Source organism: Globicephala melas, chromosome 1 (assembly GCF_963455315.2).
Source record: "Globicephala melas chromosome 1, mGloMel1.2, whole genome shotgun sequence".
Classification (NCBI taxonomy): Eukaryota; Metazoa; Chordata; class Mammalia; order Artiodactyla; family Delphinidae; genus Globicephala; species Globicephala melas.
The window spans coordinates 34,704,322-34,724,132 of NC_083314.1; the positions used below are offsets into that span (position 1 = coordinate 34,704,322).

The 19,811-nt window shown below is 45.5% G+C and overlaps 1 protein-coding gene across 1 annotated transcript; it reads right to left on the reverse strand.

Annotated features, from left to right (window-relative positions):
* Positions 1 to 9,424: 9,424 nt before the first annotated feature.
* Positions 9,425 to 14,449, reverse strand: AVPR1B (arginine vasopressin receptor 1B). The gene is made up of 2 exons (XM_030873079.2): positions 13,507 to 14,449; positions 9,425 to 9,735 (listed from the first exon to the last, which is right to left on the reverse strand). Exons 1-2 carry the CDS (start codon positions 14,447 to 14,449, stop codon positions 9,425 to 9,427), a joined length of 1,254 nt encoding a protein of 417 aa, XP_030728939.2.
* Positions 14,450 to 19,811: the final 5,362 nt, after the last annotated feature.

Sequence of the window (19,811 nt, forward strand, 5' to 3'; positions counted from 1 at the left end):
TTCCATCATGTGAGGATACAATGAGAGGTCTGCAACCCAGAAGAGGACACTCACCAACCATGCTGGCACCCTCCAAAACTATGAAAAGTAAATATCTGTTGTTTATAAGTCACCCAGTCTATGGTACTTTTTATGGAGCCGTAGGGACCAGGACATCTCCTTAGAAAGCTTTTCTTCTTTTTATTCTTCCAGTTTTACTGAGATATAATTGACATACAGCACTGTATAAGTTTAAGGTGTACAGCACAATGATTTGACTTACATACGTCATGAAATGATTGCCACGATAAGTTCAGGGCGCATCCATCGTCTTGTATAGATACAAAATTAAAGAAATAGAAAAAAATGTTTTCCCTTGTGAACTCTTTACTCTCTTAACAACTTTCACATAGAACATACAGCAGTGTGTGATAGATTTATCACGTAGTACATTGCATCCCTAGTACTTACTATCTTGTAACTGAAAGTCTTTACCTTTTGACTGCCTTTATCCAATTCCCCTCCCCCAACCCCCACCTCTGATACCACAAATCTGATCTCTTTTTCTATGAGTTTGTTTGTTTGTTTTTGTAGTATAATTGACCTATGCACTATGTTACTTCCTGTTACACAACATAGTGATTTGACATTTCTATACTTTCAAAATGATCACCCAGTCTAATCACCCTCTGTCACCATACAAAGATATTATGTATTATTCCCCACACTGTACATTTCACACCTGCAACTCATTTATTTTGCAACTGGAAGTTTGTATCTCAATCTCCCTCGCTTATTTCTCCCCTCCCCTCACCCCTTCTCCTCCGGCAACGATGTGTTTGTTCTCTGTATCTATTACTCTGTTTATGTTTTGTTATGTTTGTTCATTTGTTTTGTTTTTTAGATTCCACGTATAAGTGAAATCATACAGTATTTGCCTTTCTTTGTCTGACTTACGTCACTTAACAGAATACCCTCTAGGTCCATCCATGTTGTTGCAAACTGCAAGATTTCATTCTTTTTATGGCAGAAAAAGATATACGCACTCCTATGTTCATGGCAACATTATTTTGCAGTAGCCAAAATATGAAAGCAACTTAAGAGCCCATCAATAGATGAATAAAGAAGAAGTGGCTATATATATACATATATACATGTATACATATATACATGTATATATATTGTAAATGATATATCCAGTAAGGGAGATATCCATATATCTCCCTTACTGGATATATCATTTGCAAATTTCTTCTCCCATTCAGTAGACAGTCTTTTCATCGATAGTTTCCTTCATGGTACAAAAACTTTTTAGTTTGACATAGTCCCAATTGTTTACTTTTGCTTTTTTTCCCCTTGCCTGAGGTGACATATCCAAGAAAAATGTTACTAAGACCGATGTCAAAATGTGTACTGCCTATGTTTTCTTCTAGAAGTTTTATGGTTTCAGGCCTTGCATTTAAGACTTTAGTCCACTTTGGATTTATTTTTGTGCCTGGTGTGAGAAAGTAGTCCAATGTGATTCCTGTGCATGTAGCTGTGCTGTTTTCCCAACACCATTTATTGAAGAGGCTTTCCTTTCTCCATTTTATATTCTTGCATTTTTTGCCATAGGTTAACCCACACTTCATATAAGTGTGGGTTCATTTCTGGACTCTCTATTCCAGGGGTCCCCAACCCCCGGGCTGCAGACTGGTACGGCAGACTGGTACCAGTCTGTGGCCTGTTAGGAACCAGGCCACACAGCAGGAGGTGAGCAGTGGGTGAGTGAGGAAGCTTCACCTGCTGCTCCCCATTGCTCGCGTTACCACCTGAACCATCACTTGCATTACCATCTGAACCATTGCTCATATTACTGCCTCAAACATTGCCCTCATTGCTTGCATTACTGCCTGAACCATCCTCCCACCCCTGTCCATGGAAAAATTGTCTTCCATGAAACTGGTCCCTGGTGTCAAAAGGGTTGGGTACCGCTGTTCTATTCTTTTCCATTGATCTTTGTGTCTGCTTTTGTGAAAATACCACAGTTTTGATTACTGTAGCTTTGTATTATAGTTTGAAATCAGGGAGTGTGATACTTCCAGGTTTGTTCTTCTTTCTCAAGATTGTTTTGGCTCTTCAGAGTCTTTTGTGTTTCCATACAAATTTTAAAATTATTTGTTCTAGCTCTGTGAAAAATGCCATTGGTATTTTTTTTTTTTGCCATTGGTATTTTGATAGAGATGGCACTGAGTCTGTAGATGGACTTGGGTAGTATGGTCATTTTAACAATATTACTTCTTTTTTAAAAAAAAAATAAATTTATTTATTTAATTTTTGGCTGCGTTGGGTCTTTGTTACTGCATGCAGGCTTTCTCTAGTTGCAGCAAGCAGGGGCTACTCTTCATTGCAGTGCGCAGACTTCTCACTGTGGTGGCTTCTCTTGTTGCGGAGCATGGGATCTAGGTGCACGGGCTTCAGTAGTTGTGGCGCACAGGCTTAGTTGCTCTGTGGCATGTGGGGTCTTCCCGGACCAGGGCTCGAACTCATGTCCCCTGTATTGGCAGGTGGATTCTTAACCACTGCGCCCCCAGTGAAGTCCCTAACAATATTATTTCTTTCAATCTATGAGCACAGTATATTTTTCCACCTGTTTGTGTCATCTTCAGTTTCTTTCATTAGTGTCTTATAGTTTTCCAAGTACAGGTCTTTTACGTCCTTAGTTATATTTATTTCTAGATATTTTATTCTTTTTGATGCAATTGTAAATGGGATTATTTTCTTAATTTTTCTTTCTGATAGTTTGTTGTTAGTGTATAGAAATGCAACCAATTTCTGCATACTAATTTTGTATCCTGCAACTTTTCCAAATTCATTGATGAGCTCCAGTAGTTTTTTGGTGGCATCTTTAAGATTTTCCATGTGTAGTACCATGTCATCTGCAAACAGTGACAGTTTTACTTCTTCCTTTCCAATTTGGATTCCTTTTATTTCCTTTTCTGGTCTAATTGCTGTGTCTAGGACTTCCAATACTATGTTGGTTAGAAGTGTTGAGAGTGGGCATCCTTGTCTTGTTTCTGATCTTAGAGGAAATGCTTTCAGCTTTTCAGCATTGAGCATGATGTTGCTGTGGGCTTGTCATGTATGGTCTTTATTATGTTGAGGTATGTTCCTTCTATAACCACTTTGTTGAGAATTTTTGTCATAAAGGAATGTTAAATTTTGTCAAAAGCCTTTTCTATATCTATTGAGACCATCAAATGACTTTTATTCTTCAATTCATTAATGTGGTGTATCACATTGATTGATTTGTGGATATTGAAAAATCCTTGCATCCCTGAAATAAATTTCACTTGACCATGATGTGTGATCTTTCTAATGTATTGTTAGATTAGGTTTGCTAGTATTTTATTGAGGAGTTTTTCATCTATGTCCATTGGTGATATTGGCCTGTAATTTACTTCTTTTGTGATATCTTTGTCTGGTTTTGGTATCAGAGTGTGCCTGGCCTTGCAGCATGAGTTTGGAAGCATTCCTTTCTCTGCGAATAATTTGAGAAGGCTAAGCATTAATTCTTCTATAAATGTTTAGTAGAATTCACTTGTGAAGATGTCTGGTCCTGGACTTTTGTTTGTTAGGAGTTTTTTAAATTGCTGATTCAATTTCATACTGGTGATTGGTCTGTTCGTATTTTCTATTTCTTCTTGATTCAGTCATGGGAGAGTGTACATCTCTAGGAATTCGTCCATTTCTTCTAGGTTGTCCATTTTATTAGCATATAGTTGTAGCAATCTCATTTGATACTTTATATTGCTGTGGTGTCATTTATAACTTCTTTTTTCATCTCTGATTTTATTTATTTGGGCCTTCTCTCTCTTTTTTCTTTACAAGTCTGGCTAGAGGTTTATCAGTTTTGTTGAAGCTTTTCTTAATGGGGAAAAAGAGATTCTACTGATTAGAGAGGCAGAATGAAGACTAACCACTACCAAAGTCAACAACAATGACGCCGTCTTTGCAAACAGAAATAAAACTCTTTTTATTGATCTCTTTTTAAAAGAAAAAAAAAAAGAGACAATTCAAGAGTGTGCTGAAGAGATTCAGATAAGTTACAGCACACCCAAGAGAGACTGGGCAGAGATACTGCTGAGACAGTTCCCATACCAGGAGAGGGGACAATTGCAGTAGCATGGACAGAGCACCTGCTTTCTGCAGAATTCTGGATAGGCCCTGGGAGTTAGGAGAATCAAACACAAAAATAAGACTTGAGCATGTGGATGGGGTCAAGGCATGTATGACCTAGTTGTGGGGACAGGCAAGAACATGTACAAAACAACATGTGACAAGGGAGAATTAACACAGAGCAATGAAACCAGAGCTCATCAATGTTTAAGTAGATTGTGTATAAGAATGTTAAGATCAGGTGGGCCTGATCAGAAAGAAACATCTCAGGGCTTCCTTGGTGGCGCAGTGGTTGGGAGTCTGCCTGCTGATGCAGGGGATGCGGGTTCGTGCCCCAGTCCAGGAAGATCCCACATGCCGCGGAGCGGCTGGGCCCGTGAGCCATGGCCGATGAGCCTGCGCTTCCGGAGCCTGTGCTCCGCAACGGGAGAGGCCACAACAGTGAGAGGCCCGCGTACCACAAAAAAACACAAAACTTTGAGCACAGAAAGAAACATCTCAGAGAGAGGTGGTTTCTGACCTCAGTTTAGGAAGAAGGATGGACCATTGATGGATGGGAGAAGAGGCAGAAGGAAAGGGAGCAGGGCTGATGCAATGGAGGCACTCAATAAATTCTCCAGGGACTGACCTGAACTGAACTCAGAAGCAGTGATGATACTTGGGAGCAGGATGCTGATGTCAGAGAAAACACTGACCACCTGATTAAGGTCAATAGCGAACTTCTGCTATGATTGGCTTCAAAAGTATGACGTTCATGGCAGATAAGTATATCATAGAAGTTAACGTTAGCACTCACCCCATTTGCTTATAAGGGGAAGGCATTCCTGGCAACTGCTGTTTAAGAAGAGAGTTGAAAGTGTGACTCCAAGTGACTTACAGAGGTTTGACTGACCATCAGTGGTGCAGATGACTTAGATGACCTGATAAGTGAAGAGGAGGACTGAGTTCACATCCTAAGGAGCTTGGGCCCATACGCTGATGACTGGGGCCAGCTAACAATATGACCTGACCCTCATTGCTAGCCATGTTACTAGAAATAAAACGGCCTTTTGTTTGTGATACCTCTGTGAGCTTAAAGGGTTAGCTGCCTAAATCTGTATAAATGGTTGCCTGTACGAGTAGTCACCATTGGAGGAGCCCAGCTTCTGGTACAATGAAGTCACTCTCTCCCATGTTGTATGTCATCAGAACATCCAGGGAAGAATCATGCTGCCCCACTCTGGGCTCCTCTGTGGATAAGGACTGGATAACATCTCTCCAAACCTATCTTATACCTGGGTACCGATAAACTGATTTGCTACTGGCAACCAGTAGAAAGTGGATTACATGCCAGTGATGAACTGGGAATACACAGTAGACTAGAGTAAATGTGACCTGTCTTCCATGAATTTTTATTCTAAAGGAGCAAGCACCCAATGCTCACTATAGAACTGAAGCAGAATTCCATGAGGGACACTAACTTATTGGCCAGCAAGACCCACAGGGTGAGGAGGTATTTTATGCTCAACACCAGTGAGATATTTGCTCTCAGATCAGGACAGTCTTCCTGGTCCAGCGGGGTCTCAAGAGGCCTTCTTACCCAGGCCCCTGGCCTCTAAACTAAACACATTATAATTTCATCATTGAGGTCCCCTAGCTCTCTCATACACTCACCCTTTCAGGAAGGAATTTCTATATCAGGCCCTTTCCCTGCAGAAGAAACCTCTTGTTCTTTGCCCCTCCTTGCCAAATACATCCTCCATAAACTTAGACGAAAAGAACTGCACGTCCAAGTATCTCAACAGAGCTGGTCAAATGAGAGATCAAGACTCTAGAACTTGAGGGAAAGGTAGTATGGCATAAGAGCTGGAAGACCCGTGTGACTTTCCCAGTAGGTCCCTGTGGGTCATTACTGTTTCAGACACACTTTCAGCTCCACACTGCCACCGTGTGGCCCCAGGGCAAATCCCAGGTCACTCCTGTCTCCTTTTCCCTATTAAGTGAATGTAGGGGTACCAAGAAGGTGGCTCCCCGCCCCTCAACCTTGCCCTTGGCCCTGCCCTGTTCAAGGAGATCACAGTTTTATTTTAGCTTACATATCCCATTGACATTGCCCACAGGAAACAAAGATGCCCAGAAATCTCCTGGTTATTAAGTAGTTGTATTGGTCAATTTCAACCACGTCTGGGTTCTGGACCCAGGAGTGAGTTGCTGTGGCCTAGGCTGAGGCTATAGCCCCTCAAGAGATAAAATACCTATTTACATACAAAACATAGAGCCATCTTTAAAATTACTGGCCTGTACCAAACAACATAAAAAGCCATTCTGAGAAATGCCCACAGTCAAGCGATTAACCTCCTCCTGCCATCTTCTGCCCTGCCCACCCCCAGACCCCTGCTCCCACATGGGTTCCACGGGACTGAAGTACTGTATTTCACAGAGTCCACAGGACAGCATAAACATTTTACAAAATTGCTCAGCCCAGGGACAGTATCACTCAGTTTTTCCAGGGGTGAGCTGTCAGAAATGAGGATGACCCAGAGAGCACGGGACCTCCTTCTTGCTTCCCACAAGGCCCACCTCCCTGGACCCTATCTGAGGCCCTGGTGCTGGCTCTGAATGCCTGTGAGAGCTTCCTACAGGGACGGCAAACGCCATCATTCATAGATCCAGACAGGATCCTGCCATCTCCTTCAGGAGCCTCCTAGAATAGGCTCCTGAAGCCCCCAGCCCAGTGTCCAGCTGTTCCCCATTGGCCTCATCATAGGACAGCACTAGCTTTCTGGAAAAGGTCAATTGCAGCCTTTCCGTGGGAGGAAGAGGGAGGGCCCCAAACCACCACCACAAGTAAATGCGCCCTCATGCGATGCAAAGCTGGAAATATAATAGTGGGATTATGTGCTACTCTTTGCTAGAGAAGGCACAGAGTAGGCTTGGAAGGGGCTCTAGTCAATCTTGATTCCAAGTCTCTTCTCGCCTCCCTACTGTAGAGCCTCTTGGGCCCAGCGCCCTGGAAGTCACCCACGGGATGCAATCCCGAGCCCGGCCACTATCTTCTCTAGCGTCAGTAGAGTGTTGTATAGTCTACAGCCTCACATTCGTGCCCTCCCAACAAGGCGGGCATTGTTATTTCTATTTAACAAATGAGGTGCCTGTTGCTCAGAGAGATTGGATAACTTGCCCAAGTTCAAACAGGTAGAAAAGAGGTGAGATCAGGACTCAAACCCAGGTTTGGGGGTACAAGGCCGGGATCCCTTGTACCTCCCAGTCATCGTGACGAGCAAAGATTTACTTAGTACCTACTATGGGCACCAGGGTCAGGAACTGTGGTCTGAAGTGGAAGCAGAGGAAGGAGCAACTTCAACAGCTCACGCTGGCATGGGAGGCTCCTCAGCCCAGCTCCATCAGGACAGATGGACAGGGAAGAAGTGGTTGGACGTCAGGGACTGACATTAGCAACAGGGTGCAGTGAAGAGAGACAGTGGGTTCCCACATCCACCTTGAGCCTTGGTCTCACTAGGGTCTGTGTCCCGCTCTCCCCTTCTCTAGTATTGAAGGGCTGGGGTGCTTTGTTCACTCACAACACTCAGCTTAGGTTCTTTTCTTTTAAGGAAGCCTAATGAGACTTCTTAGAGCTAAGTGGCCTCTTAAAGAAGTGTATCCCCAAAGCCACAGTCACTCCTCAAAACTTCCCTAGGAGTGGAGGGCAGAGGGTCACTGCTCCCTGGAGTGCTCTCAGGAGCTCTTAATTAGATCAGCAATCCCTACATTAATAGGGGCTCACGTGTTTAGTATGGTTCAAGAGTTTACAAACCACCTACACACGCACAGTCCTATTTGACCCTCATAATGAAGAGAGCAAGGCCATTGGTGGTGGCATGGTGGTAGAACCAGGACCCAGTTCTCCTGACGTCAGCTGATGGTCTTTCCACCATCAAGACCATCGCTTTGAGTAGAACCAGAATCATGGTGGGGAGGTTATCCCATGGTATAAATCCCACTGCGGATAATGAGGTGCGGGACAAAGCCCCAGATTCTACCTGCCAGGCTCTCTTGGCATCAGCATCACAGAACTGAGGGCAAAAGTGGACAGTACGGCCAAGGCAGGAACCAAAGTCACCAGAATCGAGTCAAAGGGCATAAATGTCATTGTCATGAAAACACAACAATTCTTCCAGAGCCTACTGGTTAGAACGTCCTTAGAGAACGCTTCTCCAGTCTTGCAAAGTCATGAAAGTTTCAAGCTGGGAAATGCCTTAGAGATCATCTCTGTTCTACAGGTGAGGAGCTGAGGCCCAGAGAGGGAGGTGACTTGCCGAAGGTCATACAGATACCCCACGGCAGAGCCGAGTTTCCAGTCCTGGGCTCCTGATTTGGTCACGGCAAGCATGTGATTCGTGTGGAAGCTCTGAGGAGCCTCAAACAAATCCAGAGCCATGACTAAGTCACACTTTCTCAAAGGATGTCTCCTCTGTGCATCCCCAAGAGGCAGGAGCCATGTGGACCCCCTGAGGGGAGGAGGGAGAGCGACCAATCCCTGCTGCCTCCGAGGCTTCCTCCCACTCGGAATTTTATTGTGACCATTTTCATCTCCTCCTTTCCTCACTCTTTCTTCTCACGCTCACCCCCTGTTGGTCATTCCACTGAGAATATGCAATACTCTGCCCTGTCACCCACCCTAACTCTAAATGAGGTACATGGGGAGAAGAGAAGTAGCATTTGCAGAGTTTTTACCAGTTACCAGGTGCTGTGCTAACCCTGCATTTCCCTTCGGTAGACAGGTGGGCATAGCAGGCGAAGCCCTCACACCTATTCACTTTCTTCATTAAGCAATCCTCTCTCTACCAAAAAAAAAAAAACCCAAAAAACAAAAACTCAGGATGCAGACAGGGTCCTTCTCACAGGTTTTCACTCCTTCCCTCTCCTGGTTGAACTGGGATGCGCTAGTCAGGTTAGGATGAGACAAACAAGATAGGAGACCAGCCTCTGAGTCCCTGCTGCCTGTGGACCCCCAGACAGGACAGCCCTAGGCCTGTCAGATCTGGGGCACCACATCTACCGCACATGTGGTTCCCAGACACCCTGTGAATATGGCAGGATCAGGGAAGCAGACAGTCTGATTCTCCCTGACTCCCAGCATGTGAGGTTGGGAGCAAACGACGGCAGCCATGTAACCAAGAGGAGCAGCCATTCTGGCCTCCTCGCCCTGCCTCAAACTGGGCTCCCCTAACTCCAGCCCTGCGCTCCCAGCATTTACACCCAGTGCTGAGGTGGGTAGAGACCCTCGCCACACTCCGGGGAGTGTTCTCTAAAAGATGCTGGTCTCGGTGACGGTGTCCCTGTCCACCTGCTCTTCATCCTTCAGTGGGTCTTCGGGCCCCGGCCTCTGGCTGAGGGTGGGCAGGCCACTGGAGCGGGTCAGCAGCATGGCGCGGCGGTTGGATGGGCTGCCGCTGGAGAGCTGCCTGCACATCCTGGGCCCCGGCCCCCCGCAGCAGGCCAGACGGCCGAGGGAACGCGGCCACAGGTGGCCGTTGAAGCCCATGTAGATCCAGGGGTTGCAGCAGCTGCTGAGGTTGCCCAAAAGCATGGAGATGGTGAAAGACACATTGGTTGAATCTGCCGAGAGAGAAGCACAAGAATTTTAGACCTGGGAGAGATTCCCAGTCCCTACTGATCGGAGAAGGAAATTGAATCCCAGAGAGGACCTGGGACTCTCGTGGGGCTCTGTAATTAGAAAGAAATACAGCTGGGGCATGAACCTGGGACTCCTGACTCCAGAGTCTTGCCTCACTGATTGATTTGTTCGTTTTGTACTACAGGGTGATGACAGGATCCGAGGCTTGCTCTGAGTTGACTTTAGAGGTGCAAATATAGTCCGGGACAGGACCAGACCAAATAGGAGACACTGTCTTTGTTCCAAAACCTCGCTCTTGAATCCCCTAATGGATGTAGAGCTAGGATGAAGCAACTTCTATAAAACATTCAGGAAAAATAACCATGATTCTAGCCAGGTTCAGGCACACCTCCATCCCCACTTATGTCATAGATACGGGTGCACATTGCCTTCCGAATTCCGTCCTCCTTGACCCCTAGGGGTCAGTCTCAGTCATTCTGTCATTCAGTCAGTTTGCATGTGAGTATCAACTGTGCCAAGCCAGTGATAGGGACCTGGTAGGGCGATCAGTGGAGCCTGACAGCCCTACAGGTCCCATGATGTCATCTCCAACTGTGCACCTTCTAGGTACAGGGCATCCAGGCATCCCGTTCCAGACCAGTACTTGTTCTCTGTCATCAGAAATTACATCCAAAGAATGCACCATCCTTGGCGGGTGGGGGAGCTAATTTCTCTCCTGGGCAGTCAAAATGTGAGAGTTCAAAGACTCTGATAAGATTTCTTCCAGATACAATACTCTTTCTGAAAATGAAATGAAACTTCTCATGACAACAGGAAAGCTGGGGGATGGGCCCCGTCCTCCTGCTAGATGCACCACGGCTACAGTTATGGCGTGGGTTGCATACTGAGTTACCCTCCTCTTCAGTGGAGGCTGTAGCATCACTGCGCACAATGCTTAAGCTAGAAGGAACCTTAGAGGTGGAATCACCAAATACAATGTCAGAGCTGGAAGGAAACTTAAGAGTTATGGCGTAGACTTGAACCTAGGTCTTCCCTCTTCAAAGCAGCAATCCTGCACCCTGCCACCATTTCAACCAACAAACTGAAGGGCAAAGCTCAAGTGCCTGCTCTGTAAAGCACCATGAAATCTTCCGATACACAGATTCCTCATGCGCCTCTCCTGAGGGTATGCTCTCCAGTGCGGTACTCATAGCCCAAGAGAAGGGAAGATCCAGGGTCAGAATGTTTGAGAGAAGGCTTGAATCATAGAGTTAGGAAGCTGAAGACACCTGGGCCTGGATGGGCAGGTCTAGGGCACAGAAGTGAGGGCAAGGAGGGAGCACCTGTAAGTGGAGGAGAGACCATCCTCAGCAACAAGCACAGCCTCCTTCAGGCTTGTCTGGGCTCTGGCCTGCTCCCCAGTTAACTCCCCAGTTAATACCCAGGGGCTGCAGAAGACTTGGGAAGTTGCTTTGGCTAAGGGGTGGTATTTATCCCGTCTGCTCCATCGACATATATATGTAGTGCCCAGACTCGGCCAGAGACTTAGGGGTTCCAGAAGTTTCTTCACTTGGGAAGCATCTGTTTGATTTAGGCCTGTCTGAGCCAGGCCCGGTGCAGGGGCTGGAGATGGGCCCGGAGCATTGGAGTCTGCAGAGGCTTCACCTCTCAGCCCCCGAGGGCAGATCCACTACTAGTCCTGGCCAGCCGCTGCACTTCATTCTGACGGAAGCTCAGCTGACAGTCGGGGGCAGGGCCAAGGGCAAGGATACAGACAGCTTCTCACCAAAGACTCAGGGACAGGTGGCCAGGAGGCTAGTTTGCTGTGGAGGAAAACTGGGTGTACTGGGAAGTAAGTCTAAAGTAATGAATGTCAGCCAGACTCGAAGGTCCCAGAGGGCTTCCAGTTTTCTGAGGGAGCACATTTTCTGAGGGATACTTAGTTCCTGTACTTCATACTCAGTGAGGCTCTTGGTAAGCGGTAAGTCACTCTATACATGGGTCTCTGGGACAGGCTGATGATGACAGTGAGTACAGCAGGCGAGCAGGAAAGCCTGCACCGGCTGAACGGCAGGATCCCCATCTTCTTGGAGGTTCCTTGATAAAGGGGTGAATGGCCTTCTCACCCCTGGTGACATCAGCTCAGCTGTGATTGTTGGGAAGAAAGCCATGCCACGGTTAAAGCTTGGCCCATAAAGACCTTCATTCGATCCCTGGCTCCAGCCCCTACTACGCAGTGGCACTTCGGACCAGTTATCTCACCTCTCTGAGTCTCAGGTTACTCAGACGTAGAGAAGGTCACCCCGAAGTAGCACAAGGCCTGAATGTGCTTGGCGCTAGAAAGCCCTCCTTCCTTCTATTCTGTGCTTGACTAGAGCAGGGAGGTCCCTACAGGTGGTTAGGATTAATACGCTCATTGCTTTAAGGGTAATTTATAAAGTCTCTGGTCCAGACTGGTGTCTGAAAGGTGGTTAAGAAGGGGTATGATGGGACCTTAAGAGTTCAGTACTGCCGTCACACTTCTCTCACAGAGTTGTGTTGACATCATGAACAGCCTTCCACTTACTTCATCTCTCCAGAAAAGCAAAGCAGTTGGCTTAAGTGTGTGCTAGGATGAGCAAAATGAGATTAGAAACAAAAGCACAGGGAAGGGGGACCACTCCCTAAGAGCTGGTAGGAAGTGGTAGCCAGGGTCTGCTGGCCAGTGAACCCTCTGGAAGCTTCCAGAGGAAACTGTGCACAGGGCCTCCCTAGGGCAGTCACATGCTGCACCCATTATATACCCCAAGCTGTGCATAAGATGTGATGCACTGCAGAGGACACAGTCACCCCTCTTCACAGACTCGTCCCCCACTCTTCTTAGGGGAGCAGGAACAGATGTCTTTGAATACCTCTCTCCAACATTTTGGGTGCCCAGACACCGCATCTACCTTTCTGAGGACAAGTTCACCCCTAAATGGCCTGACCGTCTGGCAGTGTCTAAAACTTAGGAGGCTGCCATCTACCTCACTCCAAAAAATGACCAGAACAAGGCCTTCTATGTGCCAACCGGAACACAGTCCCATTTTGTTTTTCACGTAGGAGGAAAGGCCCTCTCCTCATCACTTTCAGAGCCAGGGTTATGGGGGTGCGGGGGGGCAGGAGGATGTATTGAGGGAAAAAACAAGGAGGCACCAGGCTCGGGTTCTACTTTTCACTTTGCTGTGTGGCCTTGGGCAAGTCATGTTTCCTCTCTGAGCCTCTGCTTGCTCACTAGCAAGACAAAAGACAAAAGTGTTGAACTTGAAATTTCAGGGTTGTGCACCAAGACTAATTCATTGAAAGTGGCTGTTGTAAAGGGAGTTCAACGTCATATTTAGTTGCAGGGGGGAAGGGTGCCGAGGGACGTAGTTCATGGGCCACAAATTTCCATCCTGGATGGAATCATTTGAAAATCCCTTTCAAACATCTAGCAAACCACCAGTTGCTTGGCCAAATCTACTAATGGCCATATTTTTTTAGGGCTAAAGAGTATTTTAAAACGTTTACATTAGTTACCAAAATTTTAAAAGATGGAAATTCACACCAAAGATACTCACATGGCGTCTTTTGGCCGGAGGGGAGTTGCAGCTGTCCCTTTTCACATGGGACAGGCGCCATCTTTCCTAACTGCTCATTTGTCACCTGTGTGGCCTGTGAGCCATTGTGACCCTGTCCTAATACTCTTGTCCTCTCCTCTCCGCATTTTTCCACCTCCTGCTCCCACATCACCCCTCACCAGACCACACACTTGCCTTCATCAGGGGCATTCTCGTCCCACACAGACCACATCTGGACGCTGAAGAAAGGCGCCCAGCAGGCGATGTAGGCCAGCACGATGACGAAGGTCATCTTCACCGTTCGGATCTTGGCCCGTGAGATGGTGTTGGTGCCGCTGACCCGGGATGGCAGCCCCCGTGTGGCTGCAGCTGGGGCAGAAGGAGGTGAGGGCTGGTTCCAAGTCCTCCAACCCCCTCCTTCTACCTTCCAGGCCCCGGTCTTGACTTTTAGGTTCTTACAGATTTCATGGCAGATGAGGCTGTAGCAGGCCGTGAGCATGGCCACAGGCAGGATGAAGATGGCCAGGGTGGTCCAGGTGATGTAAGCCCGTGGCCCCCAAGGAAAGCGGAAGTCTGCCCAGCAGTCCAGCACTCCAGAGCCCTGGATCACCTCTCGTAAAGAAAAAATGAAGACTTGAGGGAGGCTGAGGATGGCGGCCAGCAGCCAAGGAGCTGCAATAAGAGGGTAGGTGGACAGGCTGGGCTGCTGGAGGCTGCACAGGGGGTGACAAACGGCCAGGTAGCGGTCAAGTGTCATGGCCAGCAGCATGTAGGTGGAGGCGAACATGCTGAGCACCTGCAGGTACTTGATGGCCCGGCAGAGGGGGTCGGGGCCCTGGAAGCGGTAGGTGATGTCCCACAGCAGCTGGGGCAGCACCTGGAAGAGCGCCACACCCAGGTCCGTCAGGGCCAGGTGCAGCACAAACAGGTGCATGCGGGAGCGCTTGCGGCCTGCCTGTCCCACTGTCAGCAGCACAGTCAGGTTGCCCCCTGTCGCCAGCACCAGGACAGTGGCCAGGACGCCGATCTCCACCTTGGCCAGCTCCTCATCCCGGCCCAGCCAGGGTGTGGTGGCATTGGGGACAGAGAGGGTGCTCCCGGGGGTGGGGCTGGTGATCCAAGGAGGCCCAGGATCCATGGTGGAAGTTTGCTGGGAGGGAACGGGAGGAAGGAGAGGGATGGATGGAGAGTGTGAGTGTGAGTGGAGAGGTTGGTTGAATGAGATGGAGTGGGGAGGGGAAGTTATAAGATGGAAAAAAGGAGAAGGTTGGGATGACAGGGAAAAGGCTGAAACTGGATGGCAATTGTTAAGAAGATGGGGATAGAGAGGACGATGGAGAAGGAGATAAGGAAGGAGAAGATGCTGACCCCGGAGAGGGGAGGGGGAACCCAGGAGCCAAGGGAAGGAGGGGTCAGGGAGGCAAGGTGTCAGGAAAGGAAGAATGGATGAGGCTGTGCACGGTGAGGCCTCTGGAAGGGAAAGAAGGCTGGGGGAGCTGGCACCACTCCCAAATCCACCCCAAATCCACTCTCCCCAAACTTTTCTGGAAGCGGAAAGCGGATGTCCCTAAGCCTGGTTGTTGGCGCGCTCCCGGCCATCGGTGTCGCCCGCCGGCCTGGAAGCCCCAGCCGAGCCCACGCGCCCCGACCGGCGTGCGGCGACCAGCGGCAGCTGGAGCGCAGCGGCTCGGCCGAGCGAGTTTTATGCTCTAGCGCAGCCCGAGCGCAGCGGCCCCTCGGCGCGCCGGTTGGCTCCTGCAGAGGAGGGGCGGAGTGACACCCACAGGAGGAAGGACCGAGAGCCTGGGGGGAGGGGTGGGGGTAGGTGTCGGGGGAGGGTCCTGGAGGAGGGACAGAGGGGGCGGTGGACCAGGGACAGGGAGCCAGAGAAGCGGACGACGCGAGCAAGCGCTCACCAGCCGGCGGGACCCACGGACCCTCAGACAGACAGATAACCTCATCTTGGCTCGCACCTGGAACCCCCGGACTGTCTACCAAGACAGGTGCACACCCCAGGGGACGGGTGGTGGCCACCCACCTATGTGGGGACTCCAAGGCTGCCTGCTCTGTTGGGTCCCCGTTAGCCCAGAAGGGTCCAAAATCTGCAGGAGTGGCCAGGTGGGCGAGGCAGGGCCCCAGACGGAGCCCTCGGCCCTTGGGGGTGACGTCCGACCACAGACTCTGGTGGAGACTTGGAGCCATAAAGGGAGGGAAGAAAATGCGAGGATGTGTTTGGAGAGGGGTCAGTGGTGGTGACGGGAGAGAGGTGGGGTGGGAGCAGTTAGACCTGGAGTCCTGGGGTTCAGGGGAAGGTTTAACCCCCAGCCCCACCCCCGGAGTCTTTCACCAGCAGTAGCCTCAAGGCAGTTAAGCACCCTGTGAGGTAGAAAACTGAGGCCGCAGACGTCACGTGACTTGCTCTAGAACTCGTAAAGCAGTAGAGGCAGGACTAGACCCAGCGCAGTGTGCTTTTCCCAGAGCAGCCTTGGCTAACAGCCAGTGTGTGAGAGGCACTGGAGCAGTAAAAATAGACCCCCAGGGCCCAGAGGAAGCTTCCAACTCAGCGGAGAAAGTAGTGCGTGGTAGTCGTTGTGGAATTCACTTTGTTTTTAGTACATATAGGAGGAGGATTGTTGGGACTCTCCAGAGCAGATTAGAAGTTCCTTAGGAGTGACAATAGCATCGTCTACCACCCTCAGAAAGGCCGCGACCCATCATCGTACCAGAGGTCCCCTTGTCTTGCCTTATAATCAAACCAGACCCCCATTTACAGTGTCATCCACCCACCCACACACCCAATTAACATCACTTTTTGAAGAGTCTCTGTCCTGAACAGCCCACACATTCATCTCCACTTCATCCCACTCCACAGTTCAAACACTCACCATTTCTCACCTAAAATACCCTAGCATCCTCCTCTTGTGCTCTGCAGCCCAAGCCCCAACTTCTCAAGGATTTTGCTCTTTATGAATAATTATTTTAAATCTCTACTGGATCACTCCCATCGGCAGGCAAACAAACTCTACTGCCGTGCATTTAAAAAACATATATATAACCCATCTCAGTCACTGGACCCCGAGCTCCAGCTGTTACAACCTCTTCCCCTTGACGGCAAAACTCAAAAGGGCTGTCATTTCTTGATGTATTCATTTAAAATTATATATATTTAAACATATGTTTTAAAATGTTACATAAATGATATCATACTACATATACCATTCTGGAACTTGCTTTTTAAATTCTACTTTATTTTTGAGATCAGTCCATGATAATATATAGATCTAGTTCATTCACATTCGAATATGTGAATATAAAACATTTTATTTATTCAGTGTCCTATTTTTATAGTTTAGGTTATTTCCAGCGGGTTTTTTTTTCTTTCTTTTTTGCTATTTATTTTTGAATGCTGCAATGAACATTCTTATATATGTGTCTTTGTGTTTGTGTGTGAGAATTTCAGGTGTACATAGAGAAGTATATGCTTGATATCAATATTGTTGTGTCATACAATGTATGAATTTTCAATTAGATAGGACCATATCTTAAATCTTAAATATTTTATCTCTAAATTTGTTCTACTGATTTATCCTCCCCCCAGGTGCATTTGAGTTTCTCATCATCCTCACAGCCAGACTTTTTAATTTTCACCTATCTGATAGGTATAAAATAGCATCTCATGTTGCTTTTAGTTTCTATATCTCTGATTACTAATTATTTTGAGTATCTTGCCATGTATTTATTTACTGTTTGGATTTCCTCTTCTGTGAATTGTTTATATCCTCTGCACAATTTTTTATTAGGTGGTTTTTCTTATCAGTTTGTAGGAAAACTCTATATGTTCTGATATGAATCTTTTATGTATTCTGAGACGTTGCAGATATCTTCTCTAATCGGTCACTTATCTTTTAATTTTATTTATAGGGTCATTTGCTACAAAGAAAGTTTAAATTTTAATGAAATCAATATTTTCTTTTATCATTTCTGCTTTTTGTGTCTATCTCAAGAACAGAGATAGCCCGTATTTTTTTCTAACACTTTTAACATTTGTTTTTCACTATTTAGGTCTTTAATCCATTCAGAATTCATTTTTGTGTATCTGTGAGGTAAGAATCTAACTTCGTTTTTTCCCCACATGACAAACTAATTACTCAATTTATTGAGTACTCCATCATTTCCCACTGGCAGCTGTATAATATATTGAGTTTCAAAATATGTATGGGGCTATTTCTGGGGTCTCTGGTCTGTTCCACTGTTTTTTCTATCCCTGCTCTAATATTTCACTGTTTTAGGCACTAAAGCTTTATAATAAACCTTAATATATAGTAAAAAATAAGCCTCCCTTTTGCTCTTATTTTCAAAATGGTTTTCACCAGTTTGAAATTGTGAAGTTTGGTATCAGTTTGTCTAGTTCCACAAAAATTTCTGTTGAGCTTTTGGTTAAAAGCATTGAATTTTGAGAATAATTTGAGGGAGAACTGACATATTTATGATTTTATTCAGATCTATTTTTCTGTCCTTCAATAATATTTTATACTTTTCTTCATAAATGTTTTCCAAACTTTTGATAGATTTATTCCCACATACCTAACAATTTCTGTTGTCATTATACGTAGAATGTTGTTCCGTCACATTTTCTAATAACTAATTAGTTATTGCCAGTATTTGGGAACAACATTGATTTTTGTAACTTGATCTTAAATTCAGCAGTCTTGCTGCACGCTCATATTAGTAAATTATTTGGGACTACCTATGCGTATAATATTGTCTGCAAACAACAATCAATTTTTGTCTTTTATTCTGAATCTATTTTGCTCTTATTTCTTTTTCTTGTCTGAGTGTGATAGCTAAGACTCCACTACAGTGTTGAAGGGCAGGCAACATTGATTTCTGACTTTAGTGAAAGGGCTTCTAAAGTTTCACCATTAAGTATTATATTTGTGGTAGATCTTCTTCACTTTTTAATTTTTAAAATCTACTTAGTTTTTACATGCACATAGTATAAAGAGTCACATTATTCTATACTGGAGTTTTGATACTACCCCTAGAGGTAATAATTTTCAAATCCCTAGAGGTAATAATTTTCTTCCATTAAAATTTTTTATTAAAGAAAATGTTAATCATATACAAAAGTAGAGAGAATAGCATAAGGAAACCCCATGTTTCCATCACTTAGCTTTAACAATTATCAATAGATAGCCAATTTTATTTTATCTACCTCTTCATTCACTTCCCCTCCACCCCAAAATTGTCTTGATGCAAATGTCAGACATCATATCATTTCATCAGTAAATACTTCAGATGTATTTCTAAAGAAATAGGATTCTTAAATATAACTATAATATAATCCCCAGACTATGAATAATTCACTAACATTATCAAATATTGATCAGCTTTCACAGTTCCCTGATTGTCTAATAAAAAATGGTTGAATGCCTTAAAATTTTTTAACAGTTTGAATCCAGATTCAAAAAAGTTTCATACGTTGGCACCAGTTAATGTGTCTCTTAAGTCTGTTTTTTTATAGATTCCATTTTCATCTTTTTGTTTCCTTTGTTCCCTGTAATTTTGTTTTTGTTATTTTATCCTGTAGTTTCCCACAATCTATATTTTGACCTTTGCATCTCTGTGAAGTTGTTTAATAAATTCCTCTGTTTACTGAGGACTGATAAGATTCTGGTTAGATTTTTTTTTTAGCAAGAGTACTTCATAGGTATTATTGGATGCTTCCATAAGGGATAAATAATGTCTGATTGTCTATCTTTTTGTGATGTCAGCAGCCAGTAGTAGATCCATTGCATGGATCTATTAATTCATCAGGATTGCAAAATTATTATATTCTAATTCTATCACTCCTCCATTGCTTATTTAAATAATCCTATAAAAAGAATCTTCTCTTCATCAACTGTTTGGTCACCCTGAGGTACAGTTTGCACAGAAAAGACGAAATTAATGCTTAGTACTGTTCCATTATTAATAGTTTTCAAATAATGAATTGGTTCCCTGGAGTTCTTCCAATCATCGATTTAAATATATTTAGTGTGTTGCAATCACTTAGAGTTATTATTTTGATGCTCAGATTGTCCCATTTTTGGTCAGTGGGAGCTTATTTAAGTTGGCACCTGAGTCCGTTTGTATTTGTGTTGTTCATTTGGCAATAAATATTAATCATTTTAATGTACATATCTTTTAATTGAGATATAATTCACATACCATAAAATGCACCTTTTTTATTGAATGAAAGATTCTTTAAATTCTATAGTGCTTTACAATTTTCAAAAGTTTCACACGCATGATTTCATATAATTCCATAATAAACCCCCTTTTCACCCTACCCCTATACTTCCCCTGCCCCCTTCCCTCTCCCCACTGGTAACCACTAGTTGGTTCTCTATATCTGTGAGTCTGCTTCTTCTTTGTTTTATTCACTGGTTTGTTGTATTTTTTTAGATTCCACATATAAGTGATATCACACAGTGTTTGTCTTTCTCTGACTTATTTGG